Below are 18150 nucleotides of genomic sequence, written 5' to 3' on the forward strand. Positions count from 1 at the left end.
ACATTAGGTTCATAGACACTGCATTTCATACACAAATTTCATCTCCGCTTATATTTATACAGCTCTTTCATAATTCTGCGCGTCTGCAAATACGCAGATCGGGCGAAAATCCATTTGTTTGCTCTGCAGATCAAACTGTCAGAGCATATGTAAATAGTCGCTACGCAAGTGTCATCACACAGATTTTCAAATCAAAGCAACAGATATCACAGCTTTAAAAGCTTTTTCAGTATATAATTTTACCCGATGGAAAGCTATTAATTTTTAAAATTACAGCTTCAATTACTGTGACACTTCTCTCAATACTCACAGCAATGTTTGACTTCCGAAGCAATCATTCAAGGCAAAACATTGATGTCATATTATTGTTTTTTTCTAGGACTCTAAAATCGGTATTTATCAGAAAATGTGGCGGTTCATGGAAAGCAAGCGGCCGTCAGTACTGGTGTCCACGTATGAAGAGGGAGTGAAACGGGTACTGGAAGGCAACTACGCTTTCCTCATGGAGTCCACCATGTTGGATTACGCCGTTCAACGTGACTGCAATCTCACGCAGATCGGAGGCCTCCTTGACTCGAAAGGTTACGGAATTGCCACACCTAAAGGTTTGTTGCAGCTACGCAAATATTAGCAATAAATATGAAATTAGATATTTATATAACGTACGTTTCCTGTTCAGTCACTTTTATACCTGACAATAATATGACATGACACGAGAAGTTTCGCTAATTTGCTTGCTTTTTTTCGAATAAAACTGTCTAGATCGCTTAGTATATTACTTTATGTATTACGCAGTTTCCGCTATTGCCATCATCACATCAAAACTTAGATCTTGCCAAAAGTGATGAAATTAAAATATTTCTAGGACCGCGACCATAGAACCCGGAAGATTCAGCAGCAGCTAAGACAACCGATCGGGAAAGACTTCTTTGTATAATTCGACAATCTTTTACTGTTGATCATCCCTACACATGAAACAGCCGATCAATTTTACAAAACACTATTTACAGTCTTTGCAACATATTTTCATCAAAACTGCTTTACGAAATAAAAGAGATACAATGTACTAAATGAAAATTAAATTAATTTCAGAATTAAGTTACAAAAGTTCATTATAAAAATTTTATCCTTCAACTGCAGAAGCCCTAAGTGTAACTTTACAAACTATGTCCTTATACCATGACAAGCTTCGTCATAATCGATCAACTCAATCGTAGACGACAAACTGTTTCTTGTGCTTCGCCGTAAAATGTATCGGGTCAAAAACAAAGTTAAAGGCAAAGAGCACTGTTGTTGCAGATTCGTGTAATTAATAAGTACATTCAATTAGTGGTGGTCGCCTTCACAGTAATGCCCTTCTGAGTCCACACGTTTCTAACGCCGTTGAAAACATTTTCTCATGCCGTTTTGCAAGAACTCAGCCATTTTTGCTTTCCGCCAGAGAAAACTTCTGTTGTAAATTGCTCGTCCACTGCCACTGGCTCTAACCACTTTAATGGTACTCGTCGCAGCACGAGGACATAATTTGTCACCGGAAAAAAGGTCAGGCAATAACACATTGGACGTAGTTTCTTAGTACTGGAAATGGGTTTAGTAAGCTGATACCTCACAGTACAAGATGTGTCACTTCACAAGGAAGGAAGATAAGGGTTTAAAGACACGTCGGTGACTACATTTTTGTCCTCAGTGAATGAAAAATATTGTAAGGTCCTGTGAGCTATAATTTACATGACTATCATCTTTTGAATGACCAATGATTTACTTAGGTAGGTATTCACTTTATTCCCTATTCCATAGATGTAGAGATCATCTGAAAGATTTCCATTGAAATTATCTAGACCAGTGACCAAAATTAAACTAACAAACGGAAATTTTGCCAGACTGCGTTAATTTTGCCACAAAACAGTATAAACAGGTAACAGAAAAGTAGAAACGATACAAAGAATACAGAACGTAAACAACTGCAACATAACGATAGACAAAAAAGTTCTGCGTTATTCCCAACATAACTGATTTACACACACATTCCGACAACTGGTTAATGTGATCACCTCTGGCAGCAATACAGGCCTGAGAACGACAGGGCATGCTGTGAATGATGTCATCAGTCTCACGTTGAGGCAATAATGCCCATTCTTTCTGCAGAGCTGCGCGCAAGTCTTGAGTGGTTGGTGGACGCTGACGTGACGCAACCTGTCTCCCTAATGCATCCTGGACGTGCTCTATGGGATTCAAATCGGGAGAGTGGCAGGCCACACCATGCGTGCAATATCTTGCGTTTCCAAGAAACACCAACCACCTGTGCTCTATGAGTTTGAGCATTCTCGTCCATCAAGAAGAAGTCTGTACCCACACCACCTCACAACATCTGCACTTGTGGTCCCAGGATCTCGTCACGATACCTGACAGCAGTTAAACCTTGCCAATTTACCTGTACCATTTCGTGAAGAGGTATTCGAGTGGTCAACATAATCCCTGCCCCCACTGTTAGGTATTCTCCTCAGTACAGGTCTCTTGCCACAATGTATGGGTCCCGAAATCGTGTTCCACTTTCCCTCCAGATGCGAATCCATCAGGAATCACTCACCAGACCAAACCGGGACCAGTCTGTGAAACGAACATTAGCTCACTGTTCGACCATCCAGGTGGTATGTTGACTACTCCACTCTAGACGTTCCCTTCTGTGAAGGCACGTCAGAGGTATACATACCTCAGGTCTCCTACAATAAAGGCCATTCTGCTGAAGCCTTCTGTACATCGTTTGCCTCGATACAACACGTCCAATGGGTGCTGCGATGTCAGATGCCAGTTGCCGTGCAATGCTAAGGCGGTACCAACGTGCCCTTACCGTAAAATAAAGGCACTCTCTTTCTGATGCCACACGTGGTCGGCCCTACCCTGGTCTCGGAAGGTTACGTGTGTCGTGCATGACACACTTTGTATTCTTTGACGGTTCCAAGTATAGTAGCGCACTCCATAAATTTCAGCTGCAACGTGAAGTTTGGAAAATCGAAGTCAAGCAGTCACGAAATTATTGCAACATTTTCATCTTTTTTTACAGCTCGTTGACTAGTTTGTTCTGCGGCAGCAACACAATCCTAGCTCTTACGAAGTTGATTATTATAGCGTAATAGGATGTTCTACGTGTACTTAACCGTCATACCGTGTTAAATTTAACTACCCCTTGCAATAGTAGTATATAGTCTCTACAACCGTCGTAAATTTCCCTTTTTTCGACTTTATTACGTCAGTTTATTATCGGCCATAACTTCGGAAGAAACAACTTAAAGTTCCAAGTAGTTTCAGAGAATTAGTAAAGTTCATAGCAGGTTTTTCCTGTGTTATAATAGAAAATCTTGTTCTTCGACGTTAATAATTACACTTCTTAAAGGGAAATTATAATCCTTGTAGTGTAACAGAGCATTAAATTAAATAATTATGATTAGATTCTCTGTCGACCAGCAGAGTCATCCTCAGATTTAACAGAAAACTTTACACAAAACCTTAGTCCGCAGGTACTTATATACTATAAATTAAATACAGTTGGTGGTGGAGTATTTATTGCTGTCAGAGGTAGTTTGCTTCATAGAGAAATTGAAGTAGATATTTCGTGTGAAATAGTATGGGTAGAGATTATACCTGACAATCGGACTAAACTATTAATTGGATCGTTTTACCGACCCCCGACTCAGAAGATATAGTTGCTGAACAGTTCAAAGAGAACTTGAGTCTCATTTCACATAAGTTCCCTGCTCATACAATTATAGTCGGTGGTGACTTCAATCTACCCTTGATATGCTGGAAAAATTATACGTTTAAAGCCGGCGGCAGGCGTAAAACGTCATCCGAAATTGTACTGAATGCTTTCTCAGAAAATTATTTTGAACAATTAGTTCATGAGCCCACTCTAAGCGTAAATGGTTGCGAAAGCATACTTGACCTTTTAGCAACAAATCATCCTGGACAAATAGTGAGTATTGTGACGAATACAGGCATTAGCGACCACAAGGCAGTTGCTGCTAGGCTGTATACCGTAACATCTACAACCATCAAAAGGAAATGCAAATTATATATATTTAAAAATTCTGATAAAAATGCTCTTAGCGCCTTTTTAAGAGGCAGTCTTCACTCCTTCTGATCTGATCATGTAAGTGTAGAAAAGTTGTGGAATGTTTTCAAAGAGATAGTTTCGACAGCAATTTAGAGATATATAGCACATAAATTAATAAGTGATGGTACTGATCCCCCATGGTACACAAAACGGGTCAGATTGTTGTTGCAGAAGCAACGGAAAATGCATTCCAAATTTAAAAGAACACAAAATCCCCAAGATTAGCAAAATTTTACATAAGTTCGAAATATGGCGCGTACTTCAATGCGAGATGCTTTTAATAATTTCCACAACGAAATTCTGTCTCGAAATCTGGCAGAAAACCCAAAGAGATTCTGGTCATACATAAAGTACACCAGTGACAAGACGCGATCAATACCTTCACTGCCCGACAACAACGGTGAAGTCACTGATGACAGAGCCACTAAAGCAGAGTTATTAAACAAGGTTTTCCGAAACTCCTTCACCAAAGGAGACAAAGTAAATATTCCTGAATTCCAATCAAGAACAACTGGCAAGATGAGAAACAAAGAAGTAGATATCCTCGGAGTAACGAAGCAGCTTAATCACTTAATAAAGGCAAGGCCTCCGGTCCAGACTATATACCAGTCAGGTTCCTCTCAGAGTATGCTGATAAAATAGCTCCATATTTAGCAATTATATATAACCACTCGCTCACACAAAGATCCGTACCTAAAGACTGGAAAATTGCTCAAGTCACATCAATACTCAAAAAGGTAAGTAGGAGTAATCCGCTTAATTACAGGCCTGTATCACTAAAGTCGATTTGCAGTAGGGCTTTGGAACATATACTGTATTCGAACATTATGAAGTACCTCGAAGAAAACGATTTATTGACACATAGCACGGCTTCAGAAGATATCGTTCTTGTGAAACACAACTAGCTCTTTATACTCATGAAGTAATAAGTGCTATCGACAGGGAATATCAAATTGATTCCATATTTTTAGATTTCCAGAAGGCTTTCGACACTGTTCCTCACAAGCGTCTTCTAACCAAACTGCGTGCCTACCGAATATCGCCTCAGTTGTGCGACTGGATTCGTGATTTCCTGTCAGAAAGGTCACATTTCGTAGTAATGGACGGAAAGTCATCGAGTAAAACAGAAGTAATATCCGGCGTTCTCCAAGGCCCTCTATTGTTCCTGATCTATACTAACGACATAGGATACAATCTGAGTAGCCGTCTTAGATTGTTTGCAGATGGTGCTGTCATTTACCGTCTTGTAAAGCCATCAGATGATCAAAACGACTTGCAACATGATGTAGGTAAGATATCTGTATGGTGCGAAAAGTGGCAATTGACCCTGAATAGGGAAAAGTGTGAAGTTATTCACATGAGTACTAAAAGAAATCAGCTAATTTCGATTACACATAAGTCACAAATATCTGAACGCTGTAAATTCAACTAAATACTTAGGGATTACAATTACAAATAACCTAAATTGGAAAGCTCACATAGAATATTGTGGGTAGAGCAAACCAAAGACTGCGATTTATTGGCAGAACACTTAGAAGGTACACCAGGTCTACTAAAGAGACTGTTTACACCACGCTTGTGCGCCCTATTCTGGAGTGTTGCTGTGCGGTGTGAGATCCGCATTAGATGGGACTGACGGATGACATCGAAAAAGTACAAAGAAGGGCAGCTCGTCTTGTATTATCGCGAAATAGGGGAGATAGTGTCAAAGACATGATACGTGATTTGGAGTGGCAATCATTAAAACAAAAGCGTTTTTCGTTGCGACGGAGCCTTCTTATGAAATTTCAATCACCAGTTTTCTCCTCCGATTGCGAAAACATTCTGTTGGCACCCACCTACATAGGGAGAAATGATCATCACGATAAAATAAGAGAAATCATGGCTCGCACAGAAAATTTAAGTGCTCGTTTTTCCCGCTTGTTTTCGAGAGTGGAACGTCTACCGTTCAAATGGCTCTCAGCACTATGGGACTCAACGTCGGAGGTCATCAGTCCCCTAGAACTTAGAACTACTTAAACCTAACTAACCTGAGGACATCACACACATCCATGCCCGAGGCAGGATTCGAACCTGCGACCGTAGCAGTCGCGCGATTCCGGACTGAAGCGCCTAGAACCGCTCGGCCACCGCGGCCGGCGTAACGGTAGACAGCCAGCTTGAAGGTGGTTCATTGAACCCTCTGCCAGCACTTTATTGTGAATAGCAGAGTAATCACGTAGATGTAGATGTAGATATTCCCAGTAATAGCCATCGTTGGAAGAGTTTAATCATCGAATAATCGAGCGTGATAATTACAGTTTAGTAAGTGGAAGGCACGACAAGGCAGTTGCGAAACAATCCTAAATTCATGCTGTGAAAACTTCTTAAAACAGATAGTGCAGAAGTCCACTCAAAATGGGAATAAATACAACAGCAACAAACAGAACTTGCCTCTTTGAGGATATCCACGTTGAAATTGGACCAGTGATAGTAAAGTGGTTGTAGCGACAGTGGCTACCGATGCACAATTGGTCACTGAAACCAGTTCAAAGATTTACAACGTCACCAAAACAGATAAAGAGACAGTAGTGTCATCTCAAAAACAATCTGAAATATCATCAATGGACTGGAACGTGTACACTAACTGTCGTTCAAGTTTAGAAGAATAGTTAATCAAACACTGGATAGGTTTGCGATGAGTGACACTCTCCATGGAACATAGTCTAAAATCAGAAATTACAAAACAAACAGTGGATACCGCAAGAAAGGTGTAAAACAAAGTGTAGTGTGTGGATAGAGAGATACAATGTAAAAAATTCTCGCAAAACCGAAAGAAATTCTGATCATGTGTAAAGGTGTGCAGTGGCACCAAAGTTAGTGTTGAGACACTTATTGATGAAACAAAAACTTAAACTGAAATTAGCACAGTAAAAACTGAAACATCTGTCATATGAATTTGTTTCTTTCGCTTAACACTTTGAAAGACATAGATAAAAGCAGTCAGTTACACGCAGTACTTCTTTACTTCCGGAAATCATTTCAGATAGTACCGTACCAACGCAAATTAACAAATTATATTAACGATGATATGGGACACCAAACAAGATTTGTCACTGTGAGGAGCATTTCTTGCTAGAAAGCAAACAGCATGTTGTCTTGGATGAAAAATCATTGACAAACGAATAAGTCACTTCAGTCGTGCCACAGGGAAGTGCGTTGGGGTCCTTGCGTTAACGTAGTATGTTAATGACCTGATAGAAAATATTAACAGTAGCTTCAGACGTTTTGCAGATCATACAATTGCCTGAATGAAGTGCACTCTGAAAAAAATCGTACCAATAATTAGTCAGTCCATGACAAAACTTCAAAGTCGTTCAAAAGCTGGCAACTGTAAATCTACATCTGCATCTACACCCATACTCTGCAAACCACCGCGAAGTGCCCGGCAAAGGATATGTCCCAATGTTCTAGTTATTAAGGTTTTTCCCGTTCCATTCACGAGTTGAGCGCCGGAAGAATTATTCTTTGAATCTTGTCGTCACAATCCCTATGTGAGCGATACGTAGGGGGTTCTAGTATATTCCGAGAGTCATCATTTAAAGCCGGTTCTTGAAACTTTGTTAATAGACGGAATAGTTACGCCCATCTTAAAGAGTCTGCCAGTTCAGTTTCCTCAGCAACTTCTCACGGGTGAAACAAACATCTGACCTTCGTGCTGCCCTTCTCTGTATATATTCAGTATCCCTACTTCTCATAAATGTAAAATTGTGGACTTCACAAAATGAAAAACTGTAATAACATATGACCTCGATTCACTGAGTCACATTTGGAATCATTCAACTCATAGAAATATCTTAGTGTAAGAATATGTAGAGATAGGCAATGGAGTGATCAGACAGAGGCAGTCATTGGTAAAGCAGGTGACGGAAGTCGGTTTATTGACAGAATACATGGAAAGTACACCTTTTTATAAAAGGAGATTCCTTACAACACCCAAGCGACCTATCCAAGAACATTGCTCAAGTGTGTGGGACTCGTACCACGTAGGATTAACATGGAATAATGACCTTATACAGAAATAAACAGCAATCACTGACACTAACTCCAGCGCCATAAATAGTAGTGTCTTCCTTGCACTCCTGCCGTAGCCTCTTCAACCTTCCGATGGCCAGTTCCGAAGATGTGCTGAACTGACAGCCGCCAGTTTGTTGAGGATGATGTCAGAAAATTTTATCTCTATCGCTTCTTTTATGATGCTATCCTAGAAGCCATTTAATAACAGATGTCTCTTCGAACGCAATTTGGTACCCTTTTCCAGAGCATGTTCTGCTACCGCTGATTTCTCAATGTATCGTAGCCGAAAATACGCGTTATGTTCCACGCGGCGCTGTTCTGTAGCACACAAAATCTGTCCGACATAAAATTGCTCACAGCCGGCACGTTATTTTATACACACACCTCTGTTCTGAGACCTACATCGTCTTTCACAGGCGGCGTGAGTTGTGCAAGTTTTGCTAGAGGTCTGAAGACCGAATCGATTTTAAGCCTCTTTAGGAGCCTGCTAATCTTTCCTGCTGCTGTATCACAGAACGGCAAAAACACAAACTTCTTCGTATTCTCCTCGCGAGCCTTCTGTGTACATGTCTTCGAAGAGATGGATCGTAAATTCTGTCAGTTATTAGCCTTTTTCTTTGAATACCTTCCGTAAGTGGTTCAGTTCCTTCATGACGGTTTCAGCTTCTGAAACAGCTTCCATTCGATGCACCAAGGCCCAACAGAACGTTTCTGCGATGGGAGGTGGTAGCCGATTGCGTGCAGATACCGGTTCTTGTTGGTTAATTTCCGGTAAACACTGTAACTGAGAGACCCATTTGCCTTTCGGGACATGAAAAAAACGGCAAGGCACCATACGTCTTATGTTTCCATCGTGAATTTGATGTCATGAATGATGTTGATGTGGTCCAGGTATTTATAACGTACCTATACGCTGTGATACGTGTACCTAATGCTCCGCAGTTAATGGAAGCAATGCACCAATTCCGAAGAACAATGCACCAATTCCGAAGAACAATGCACCAATTCCGAAGAACAATGTTTAACGCAAGAATACAGGCAGTTATATCTTGATCGTACCGCACGGGGTGTTGTGAAGTACAACAACGATCGAAATATAAAAATGATAATAAATGAATGACTCACTGTAGATCGCAATAATTTTCAACGATTAAATGGCCGAGTAAATTCAGACTGCAGATAGTAAAGGTCGTCAGGTCAAAAACAGGCAAGAGCTAAATTTGGTTAATGACTAACATGACTTTGAGATCACGTAATAACTGGCAGTGAATAACATTGCAGCAACTGAACAATATACACTCACATGAGCCTAGATGATAAAGAAATGTGAAACATGAGCAAAATTATGTTAATTTGGAATTCACTAATATTATTTATAATTACGACCACCAGTAATAGGTAATGAACAGCAACACTTTATGGAAAATGTACTGCATTACGTAATTCACGGTCATGCCTGTTTGAAAATTTGCAAAAATATGGCAAAAACTAATTACTGTTTCTGAATAGTTACTTCTCAAATTAAAGTCGTAAATGGTTTAATTTATAGCAACAACCATTTGGCAATGTCAATATTACAGGGCTAACAGCACATGAAATTATTTGTAATATACAACATCAAATTCCTTTGTCTGCAATGGCGCCAACATCCTTTTGTCATCGGTATATCAACTGCTTTTAAATGGCTTCTGGTTTAACTAATTGTATGCAGTAGTAGTGCAACACTGTATGAAGAACTATAATAATTGACTAATTGAGCTTCCGTCACTAAGTTTATGATTTGACTAAACAACACTACAACGCTAATAAAACTTAACTGATTCACTAACAAGCCTTATACACAACTACAAATTAACTGGCTTGACCTTACTTTCCGACGATTTGCTTGTGATGAGACGTAATACTTTTTATGATATCCGTTACTGGCAACAGGCTGTTCTCGGTTAGAGGGCAGTTTGGATAACTATGGGCCACACAATAATCTTCTTTAATTACCATAACTTCTTGTAACCGTATACTGTGTCCCTACACGTGCTTGCTCACTTACATATTTTGCCTTGCCACATGTTACAAAATCAACCCCACAACAACCACAATTTGGCATCAGCGCGCCAACACTTCACATTACTACTACTGCGCACGATCGTGCCAACGGTGTTGTTGTTACATTAAAAGATACTCTTTGGGCTCTGTACAGAATGAGTTTTCTTGACACTGCCAGCGTGTTTACTGCAAAGCTTTGACATAATTATTTCTTACTTTTTTCCTCGTATCATATTACAGTTTCGTAAACGCTAATTACTGACGAAACTCATAAGCACATATAATTAAAAAAAACTGTTTTAAAATCATAGAATCAAGTGTCTAAAACATGTGAGGCTTTGTGTTGCAGTGTTAGAAATTCCTCCAGCTTTTCACGAGCATGAGGCCAGACAATGAACGTGTCGTCGGTATGACGATAAAAGTAACTATGCTTTGCAGGAGCTGTGTTCAACGTGATGTCCTCAGAGTATCCCATAAACAGGTTGACTAATGGAGCCAATGGAATGGATTCGCCCGCCGGGATGCCGTCCGTCCAAATATTCTCCACCATTCAAAAAATACGATGATATCGAAGTGTGCTTAAATAAATCCACAATAGTGACGTCAAAGGACTGAGGAAGCGTGTCTATAGATACTTTGATGGGAACACGAGTGAATAACGAGACCACAATGTAGTTAACCATTATATCCCCTTCTCCGATACGCAGACGCGAAATCTGCTAATAAAGTCTGTCGTGTTCCTGCTATGATGCACATGGTGACCAATGTGCGGAGTAAGGAGACTGGCAGAGATGGTTCGCGAATCTGTAAGTCGGCTATCTAATGGAGCTCATGATGCATCGTAATGGTATTGTCTTCAATGAACTTTTAGCAGGCCATAAGACGTGGGTGATCAAGATCCGTGAGAGAGGGGGTTTTTACTGATGCTCTCTTTCATTGTTTCCTGACTAAATCAAATAAGTTCTAACATAAAGTCCTTAATCCAAGGGGTTGTAGCGAAATGAAGCAAAATTAGAGACTCATGCTTAATAGCCATGTTGCCATACACGGGCTATTCATCCCATTGCGTGGGCATTACGAGCGATCAGTGATCGTCTTTGTGATCTGTAACACACGTGTGATCCACAGACAGATCGCGCGATCTTGCAACAGATTGCTGCGATCTGTCACACATGTGTGGAGCATTTTACTATTCTTTTTCCACTTGCAATCTTTCATAAGTTTCTTATTGTGATAGTGCGGTTATGATGTCCATCTGTTTGAAGAGACGCCTACAACATGGTTGTGGGAAAAAACCACGTATTATTCTGACTGCTCCCATAAACAGCGGTGGCCCTATCTGGGAGAGGGTGAGGCAGGGCAGGTTCGCACCGCAACCGGACGCCAATTCCAGCGTTTGACAAACTCTGAGCGCACCAACGATCTCTAAATTTTTTTATCTTTTTCAAATAATTTAAGTACAGTATTTCAGAATTTTGGACAGCACTTAGCACATACTTAACCTTACCAGTCAAGGTGAAAGACTTGCGCAAAACAGACTGACTAATTTATCTTTGATTAGTACTGAAAATTTTAAACTGAATGACATATTTATACGTTTTAGTGTTTTGTGTTTGACAATAAAGAAGGAATCTACAAAACATTTATTTTGTGTAAATCCTAAAACAAAATTAATATCCGAATAAAATTTAATACTCTGTGGATGATTAGCCAGTCAGCCAACTTCGTCCTCAGCTGAAGGCACCAAGACATTGCTCGTACACCAGCGACAGACTGGCTAGGACCGTATCTGTCCAGAAAACCAGGCCGTAAGGCATTAATGAGAAGAAATATGCAAAAGTGTTTTTAAATATTAATTTGTTTATTTATGGAACGAGCAGCTACAGAAAGAGCAAATCTGACTGAACTTATCCGCTTGAGAAACTCAATGAAGTGTTTCTCCTAGCTGAAATTTTCGTTGTTATGTACATCCAAAAGCTTGGAAGATTCTACGTTATTCACTGGATGTCTAGAGTTTTTAGGTCGCACAGAGTTTGACAGCAAAATTAAGGGCAAAAGTGAATGAGGTCCTTCTACGTTTTCTGAAATTTTGTCTCGTGTATGTAAGTATAGGTAAACGAGTACAACAGCTGTTTCTTTCCTGAAATTAACAGAGCAATCGAAGAACCACCTACATTCTTGCAATATTTATTGCATTCTAATGATGGTAATTTTAAGTTAGAGATTAGTCGATTGTTGCATCGTACAAGCGAAAGGTCTTATTGCATGTAGCAACACAAGAACATCTACGTTCTAGGCGAAATCAGTATATTTTGTCTTTCTTTTCCCTATATTTTTCCTAATTTAAGACAATGTTTACTGCAAATAATCAGATATTGTGACACTGTTACTATTATTATTATTATTGTTACAGGGTCACCTTGGAGAGACAAAATATCACTTGCCATCCTGGAGCTGCAGGAGAAAGGTATAATCCAGATTCTGTACGACAAATGGTGGAAAAATACCGGAGATGTATGTAACAGGGATGACAAGAGCAAGGAATCCAAAGCCAACGCGCTAGGGATTGAGAATATAGGTAAGCGAGTGACAAGTACGTATCACTGAAAACTGAGCAACTTTCTATTAATTTTTCTTAAGTCAGAGTTTATTGATTAAACTTGAAACATAGCTCGTTACTGACTCTGCTGAATAAGCGGTTAGCACAACTGAAGGATTTCTCCAACCAAAACTTAAATCTTGTGCTTTCAAGCTGTCTGATACTCATGGAAATTTAACAAAACTTAAGCAAAATGTGATTTGAGACTTTCTCGGCGTATTCCATTCGTGAAATCTTCTCGGGTGATCAGCCGAGTAAAGGCGTCGTCTTCTCGCAACGTTTCGAAGGGTTTCGTACCCATCATCTTCAAGCGAAGTGTCGAGATGCTGTGTTGCGCGGCCCTATAAAGGCTCCTGGACCAGTGACTGATTCCGGGCGCCGACCAATCAGGTACCTGCGGAATCGGCCGCCGCGCCAGTGGTGGAGGGTTCGCGGCGCGGTTCCTAATACGTCTGTGGCCGCTACCGTCTTCGTGCCGGAGCGTTCTCTTCTAATTTTAGTTATTGCGGGATTCCAAGCTGTACTAAGTTGGAAACCAGTGTCTCGATTGATCAGGTTGCTGTTCAACCGAATTTCTACAGCCTCTTTGAAAACTGAATCCCAAAATCCTTTAGCGTCACACAGCTTCTTCGTACCCTCAAAGAGGAAGGTGTGTCCTTCGTTGATGCTATGTTCCGCTACCGCCGATTTTTCTGTCTGACCAAGGCGTACATTTCTAATGTGTTCCGAGCGCCTCTGCGTGATGCAGCGCTGCGTTTGTCCGATGTATTTCGTACCACATTCACATTCAATACTGTATACGCCCGGAGTCTGCAGTCCTAGGTGATCTTTGACTGAGCCAAGTATGTCCTTAATTTTACTTGGGGCATGAAAAATTGTCTTGATGTTGTGTTTCTCCAGAATGCGGGCAATCTTGGCTGTTGGCGGTCCCGCGTATGGTAGAAATGCCAGGCATCTGGTCTCATCTTCTTCTTCTGGTGTGTCTACCTTCCTGCTCTTGTGTAGGGCGCGCGAGATTTGCGTCTCATTTTAACCGTTGCTTCGGAAGGTCTTCCTTAGGTGTTGTAACTCTGCAGGTAGGCTGTCATCATCACAGATAGACTTGGCCCTGTGCACAAGTGTGTTAAGCACTGAGTTGCGTTGTGCTGGGTGGTGGCAACTCTGTGCATGCACAGAAGCAGTTCCAAGCGGCAGAACCCCAGGATGAAGAACATGAAGAGGTAGTCAGTCGTCAACTGGCCGTCTTCCTCAATGCTGAGGAGGACCCAGAGGACGAACCCATACTTTTTGCCCCCGAGGACGTGGCAAGAGTAATCAGGTCCCTCCCTACAAAAAAGGCGCCAGGGCACGACAGTGTCACAAACCAGTTAGTCAAAAAACTCCCACCCACAGCGATCACACACCTCGCGAACGTCCTCAACGAGATTACTCGTTCCCGTGTTTTCCCAGCTTGCTGGAAACATGCGGAAGTGGTCGCGATACACAAACCAGGGAAAGACCCTCTATTCCCGCAGCACTACAGGCCGATTAGCCTCTTGCCAACACTCAGCAAGATCTATGAGCGCCTCCTGCTAAGACCCATACAAGAACACATTACCAGAGAGCAAATTCTGCCGGATTTCCAATTTGGGTTCCGGCAGAACCACTCTGCCCCACAGCAGGTCATGAGAATGGTTGAAGCAGCCACAGAGGGCTTCAACCACAGAGGCTACTGCGGGATAGTGCTACTAGACGTAGCCAAAGCCTTTGATTCAGTATGGCATAGAGGGCTACTCTACAAGTTGTACACACAAGGGTTTCCCGGGAGCATAGTACAGCTCATTAAGAGCTATCTCACGAATAGCACTTTCTCCGTCAAAGTAGAAACTGCCACCTCCACCAGAAGGCGTATTCGTGCCGGGGTGCCACAGGGATCGGTCCTGGGGCCCGTATTGTACAGTTTGTACACTGCGGACACTCCGACGGCCCCCCTGGTGCACACTGCACAGTACGCTGACGACACAGCCTTCTACACGAGAAATGCGAACAAGGACCTGGTCATCCGTAGGCTACAAAAGGTTTTAGATGACACAGAAACTTGGGCCCGTCGCTGGCGCATCACGATCAACTCCGAGAAGACGCAGGCAATGCTGATTACCCGCAGGCTCGGAAGGCGCGAACCTCCTCAACGTCCCCCCCTCCACCTTCACCTAAATGGAATCCAACTCCCCTGGCGCAGAACCGCCAAGTACCTTGGCGTAACCTTGGACTCTCGTCTTACGTGGAAACCCCACATAGAAGAGGTCCACAGGAAGGTCTGCGCCAGAATGTCCATTCTATACCCTATCCTGAACACAAACAGCTCCCTTCCCTGCCCAGTAGCAGTAAATGTTTATCAGGCCCTGATCCGGCCAGTAATGGAGTATGCGTGCCCTGTCTGGGGATACGCGGCAAAGCAGCACCTGGACAAACTCCAGAGGCTGCAGAACCGCACCCTCAGAAGGGCACTGCACTTACCTCTTGGATTCCCCACAGACGACTTGCACGCTGCAGCCGAAGTCCCACTCCTGAGAGAGCGTTTCCAGGATCTGGCAAGGGCCTTCTATGAGGGTTCTTCCAGATCCGGAAACGCACTCATCCACTCCCTAGGTCGGTATGACATGTCCCGCGATAAGCATAAGCGCCCTATGACGATCTTCGACGACTAAGTCGAAGAGAATATCCCAAAACCCAATCCCTAATCCAGTTCCTTCCCATATAACACCAATCTTTTCGCCTACCTCAGGCAAGTACTAGACTCACTCACAACAAACATCACAAGTCACAGACACCAAAAAACTATAGAAAAATCACACACACACGTTCACAGGGGAGTAAAAGCCGAAAGGCTACAAACTCCCCCACACACACTTCCCCAAAGAGGGGAAAGTAAAAGATGTGAGCAGCAGCAGCATCTCGACACTTCGCTTGAAGATGATGGGTACGAAACCCTTCGAAACGTTGCGAGAAGACGACGCCTTTACTCGGCTGATCACCCGAGAAGATTTCACGAAAACTTAAGCAGTCTGCAGAGTGCCACAACCCGGAAACTCAATAAGTTATTTCCGTGCAATAGTTCGCAATAGCTTCCTGTTGTATACAGTGAGTAAAATCTCAGCTTCATGTCCCATACCGCACTGATTCGTAGGTGGAGTTTGCATTGCCACTGAAAAGAGTACAAGCAAATGGAAAAGAACATGCATTCAAATAAATCTAGTTAACGTTCAGTATAAAGTTCTTTAGATTAAGCCTTTAAACTATATTTAATATGAAACTCTAAAATTTTATTCTATTGTAAGACCGAGCTGTGTGGCGAGGTGGTTATGACCCTGGACCTCTATTCGGGAAGGCAGCTGGTCAGATCCGCATCTGGATATCCAGATTTACGTTATGCTTGGTTTCCTCAAATACCTTAAGCATTAAGCTAAATGCCGAGGTGGTTCCTTCGAAAAGAACACGGCAGAAACCATTCTCCAACTTTTCCCAGTTCGAGCAAGTGTTCTATCTGCTCTGACCTCGTCGCCGACGAGACTTTACCCTAATCTTCCTTCCTACCTTTTTTCTGATGTATATAAACGAACTAATTCTTCTCACTTTCTATTTGTAGGAGGCGTATTCGTCGTCTTGCTATGCGGATTGGCACTTGCTATCCTAGTAGCCATCCTGGAATTCTGCTGGAATTCGAAAAAGAATGCGCAGACTGATAGAGTGAGTATATGATTAACAATTTGAGTAGAAATAGAAAAGTAGTAAGTAATACAAGTATACTGACCGTAAACGAAGAAATTACATTACCCATATGTAGAATAGAAACTCTGGAATTCACACTGTGGAATGATTAAGTAAAATGGTAGAACGCCATATTTAGAACACCGGGTAATGAACATATGAAGTACATGGAATGCGGAATGGCTATTACAAGCTGTAAATACAATATGCTCTAAAATGTTTGTGGTTTCATTTAGGTGTAGTGAATTTTCAACTTTTCGCGGCGTAATGAATAGTCTACTAAATTTCGGGAATGTAGCCGCTAAAACAAATTTTCTGCCACTGATATTTCGGCCGCAGCTTACTCTGAAGATGCCCGGACGATAAGCGGCCGAAATATCAGTGGAAGAAATTTTATTGCGGGCCTGCATACCCGAAATTTAATAGGCTATATCTATGTCGCTTTGGACGGTATTACACTATCACATTTCTTTATCAAAGTTGATATGTCAAACAAATTTGACACTGTAATAGGGGACGTCATCAAATCTCGCCTTTCGTCAAAGAAATGTGATCAACTCTAGAGCCTCATCGTGGATTTGATTATAAAAGCCGTTCGTCTTCTGTTCACTGCAATGTAAAATGTAACCGCCAAGAGCACTGGTATCGGTACAGCTGATCCGTTCCTTCGACTCTTTTTAATAACCTTGCTTCGACTTTTGGGGATTAGGCAAGTGGGTACAATGCATGCTATTAATCATGTGCTTATGGGCAGGTGGAATATTCTTAGCCTTCCATTCTACTTTGTCTGTGGATGCCACAAGTTAAACAGCGCTTCATCTGTTTCGTACTTCTTATTAGTTTTGTGGTTGGGGTAACTAATTCTATTAATTAAATTATTCTAAAATAAAAATAGTGCTTATTGCCTATATAGTGCACTGAACATTTATTTACCTTCAGATATTCTCCGTTCATTGGTTCATAAATCACTTCACACGTTTCTGGAATTCTTTTGGTTAATGTGCACTTTGGTATTTGAGTGCCGTATTGTAACTAGAGCAGCTCTCTCCTGCATCAAGAAATCGCAGTGTTACTGTGAGCCTGTGTTCTGGACGTATAGCATTTCTCAAGTGAGTATTCTGTTTTGTAAAATGAGAAGCCACTTTACTGAACAAATAATGAAGTGCACTCTCATCCATTCATCAGTACCGGTAATTTATATAAAACTTGACGCCCTTAACTTGCAACTCACGCAACAAAGTTTGCTGAATACTTCTATCTTCTCGCCGTAATACCCATGGATTCACCCAATTATGTTTCCCCCCTTTCCCGCCGCTTTTCTTCCAGATGCACAAACAGTGCAATTGTGGCACAAGCAACTGCAGCTCATAACAAGTTGTTGTCCGCCAAACTGAAATTTGACGAAAACATGACGACAGTGTAATGCCCCATTTTTGTGCCACGTCAAAGATAATTGTCAAGGAAATTTGATGAATATTGGATCATGTTTCTTTGTCAAAGAAATATGATAATGGAATACCGGCTAACTACCCTCAGTGTTAAAAACCGATTGTAAACTTTCAGGTTCAGGCAAACTAAATTTTCGGCTTGAAAG

At 41.6% G+C, this 18150-nt stretch overlaps 1 protein-coding gene across 1 annotated transcript in view; it reads left to right on the forward strand.

The window, feature by feature from the left end:
* LOC124778806 (glutamate receptor ionotropic, kainate 2) overlaps positions 1–18150 on the forward strand; it is a 1316354-nt gene that overhangs the window by 1286569 nt on the left and 11635 nt on the right. Inside the window, exons 14-16 of the mRNA XM_047253669.1 lie at positions 380–605; positions 12624–12788; positions 16435–16535. Coding sequence (XP_047109625.1) covers positions 380–605; positions 12624–12788; positions 16435–16535 — 492 coding nt within the window. The remainder of the gene's footprint in view (positions 1–379; positions 606–12623; positions 12789–16434; positions 16536–18150) is intronic.

Source organism: Schistocerca piceifrons, chromosome 1, assembly GCF_021461385.2.
Source record: "Schistocerca piceifrons isolate TAMUIC-IGC-003096 chromosome 1, iqSchPice1.1, whole genome shotgun sequence".
NCBI lineage: Eukaryota > Metazoa > Arthropoda > Insecta > Orthoptera > Acrididae > Schistocerca > Schistocerca piceifrons.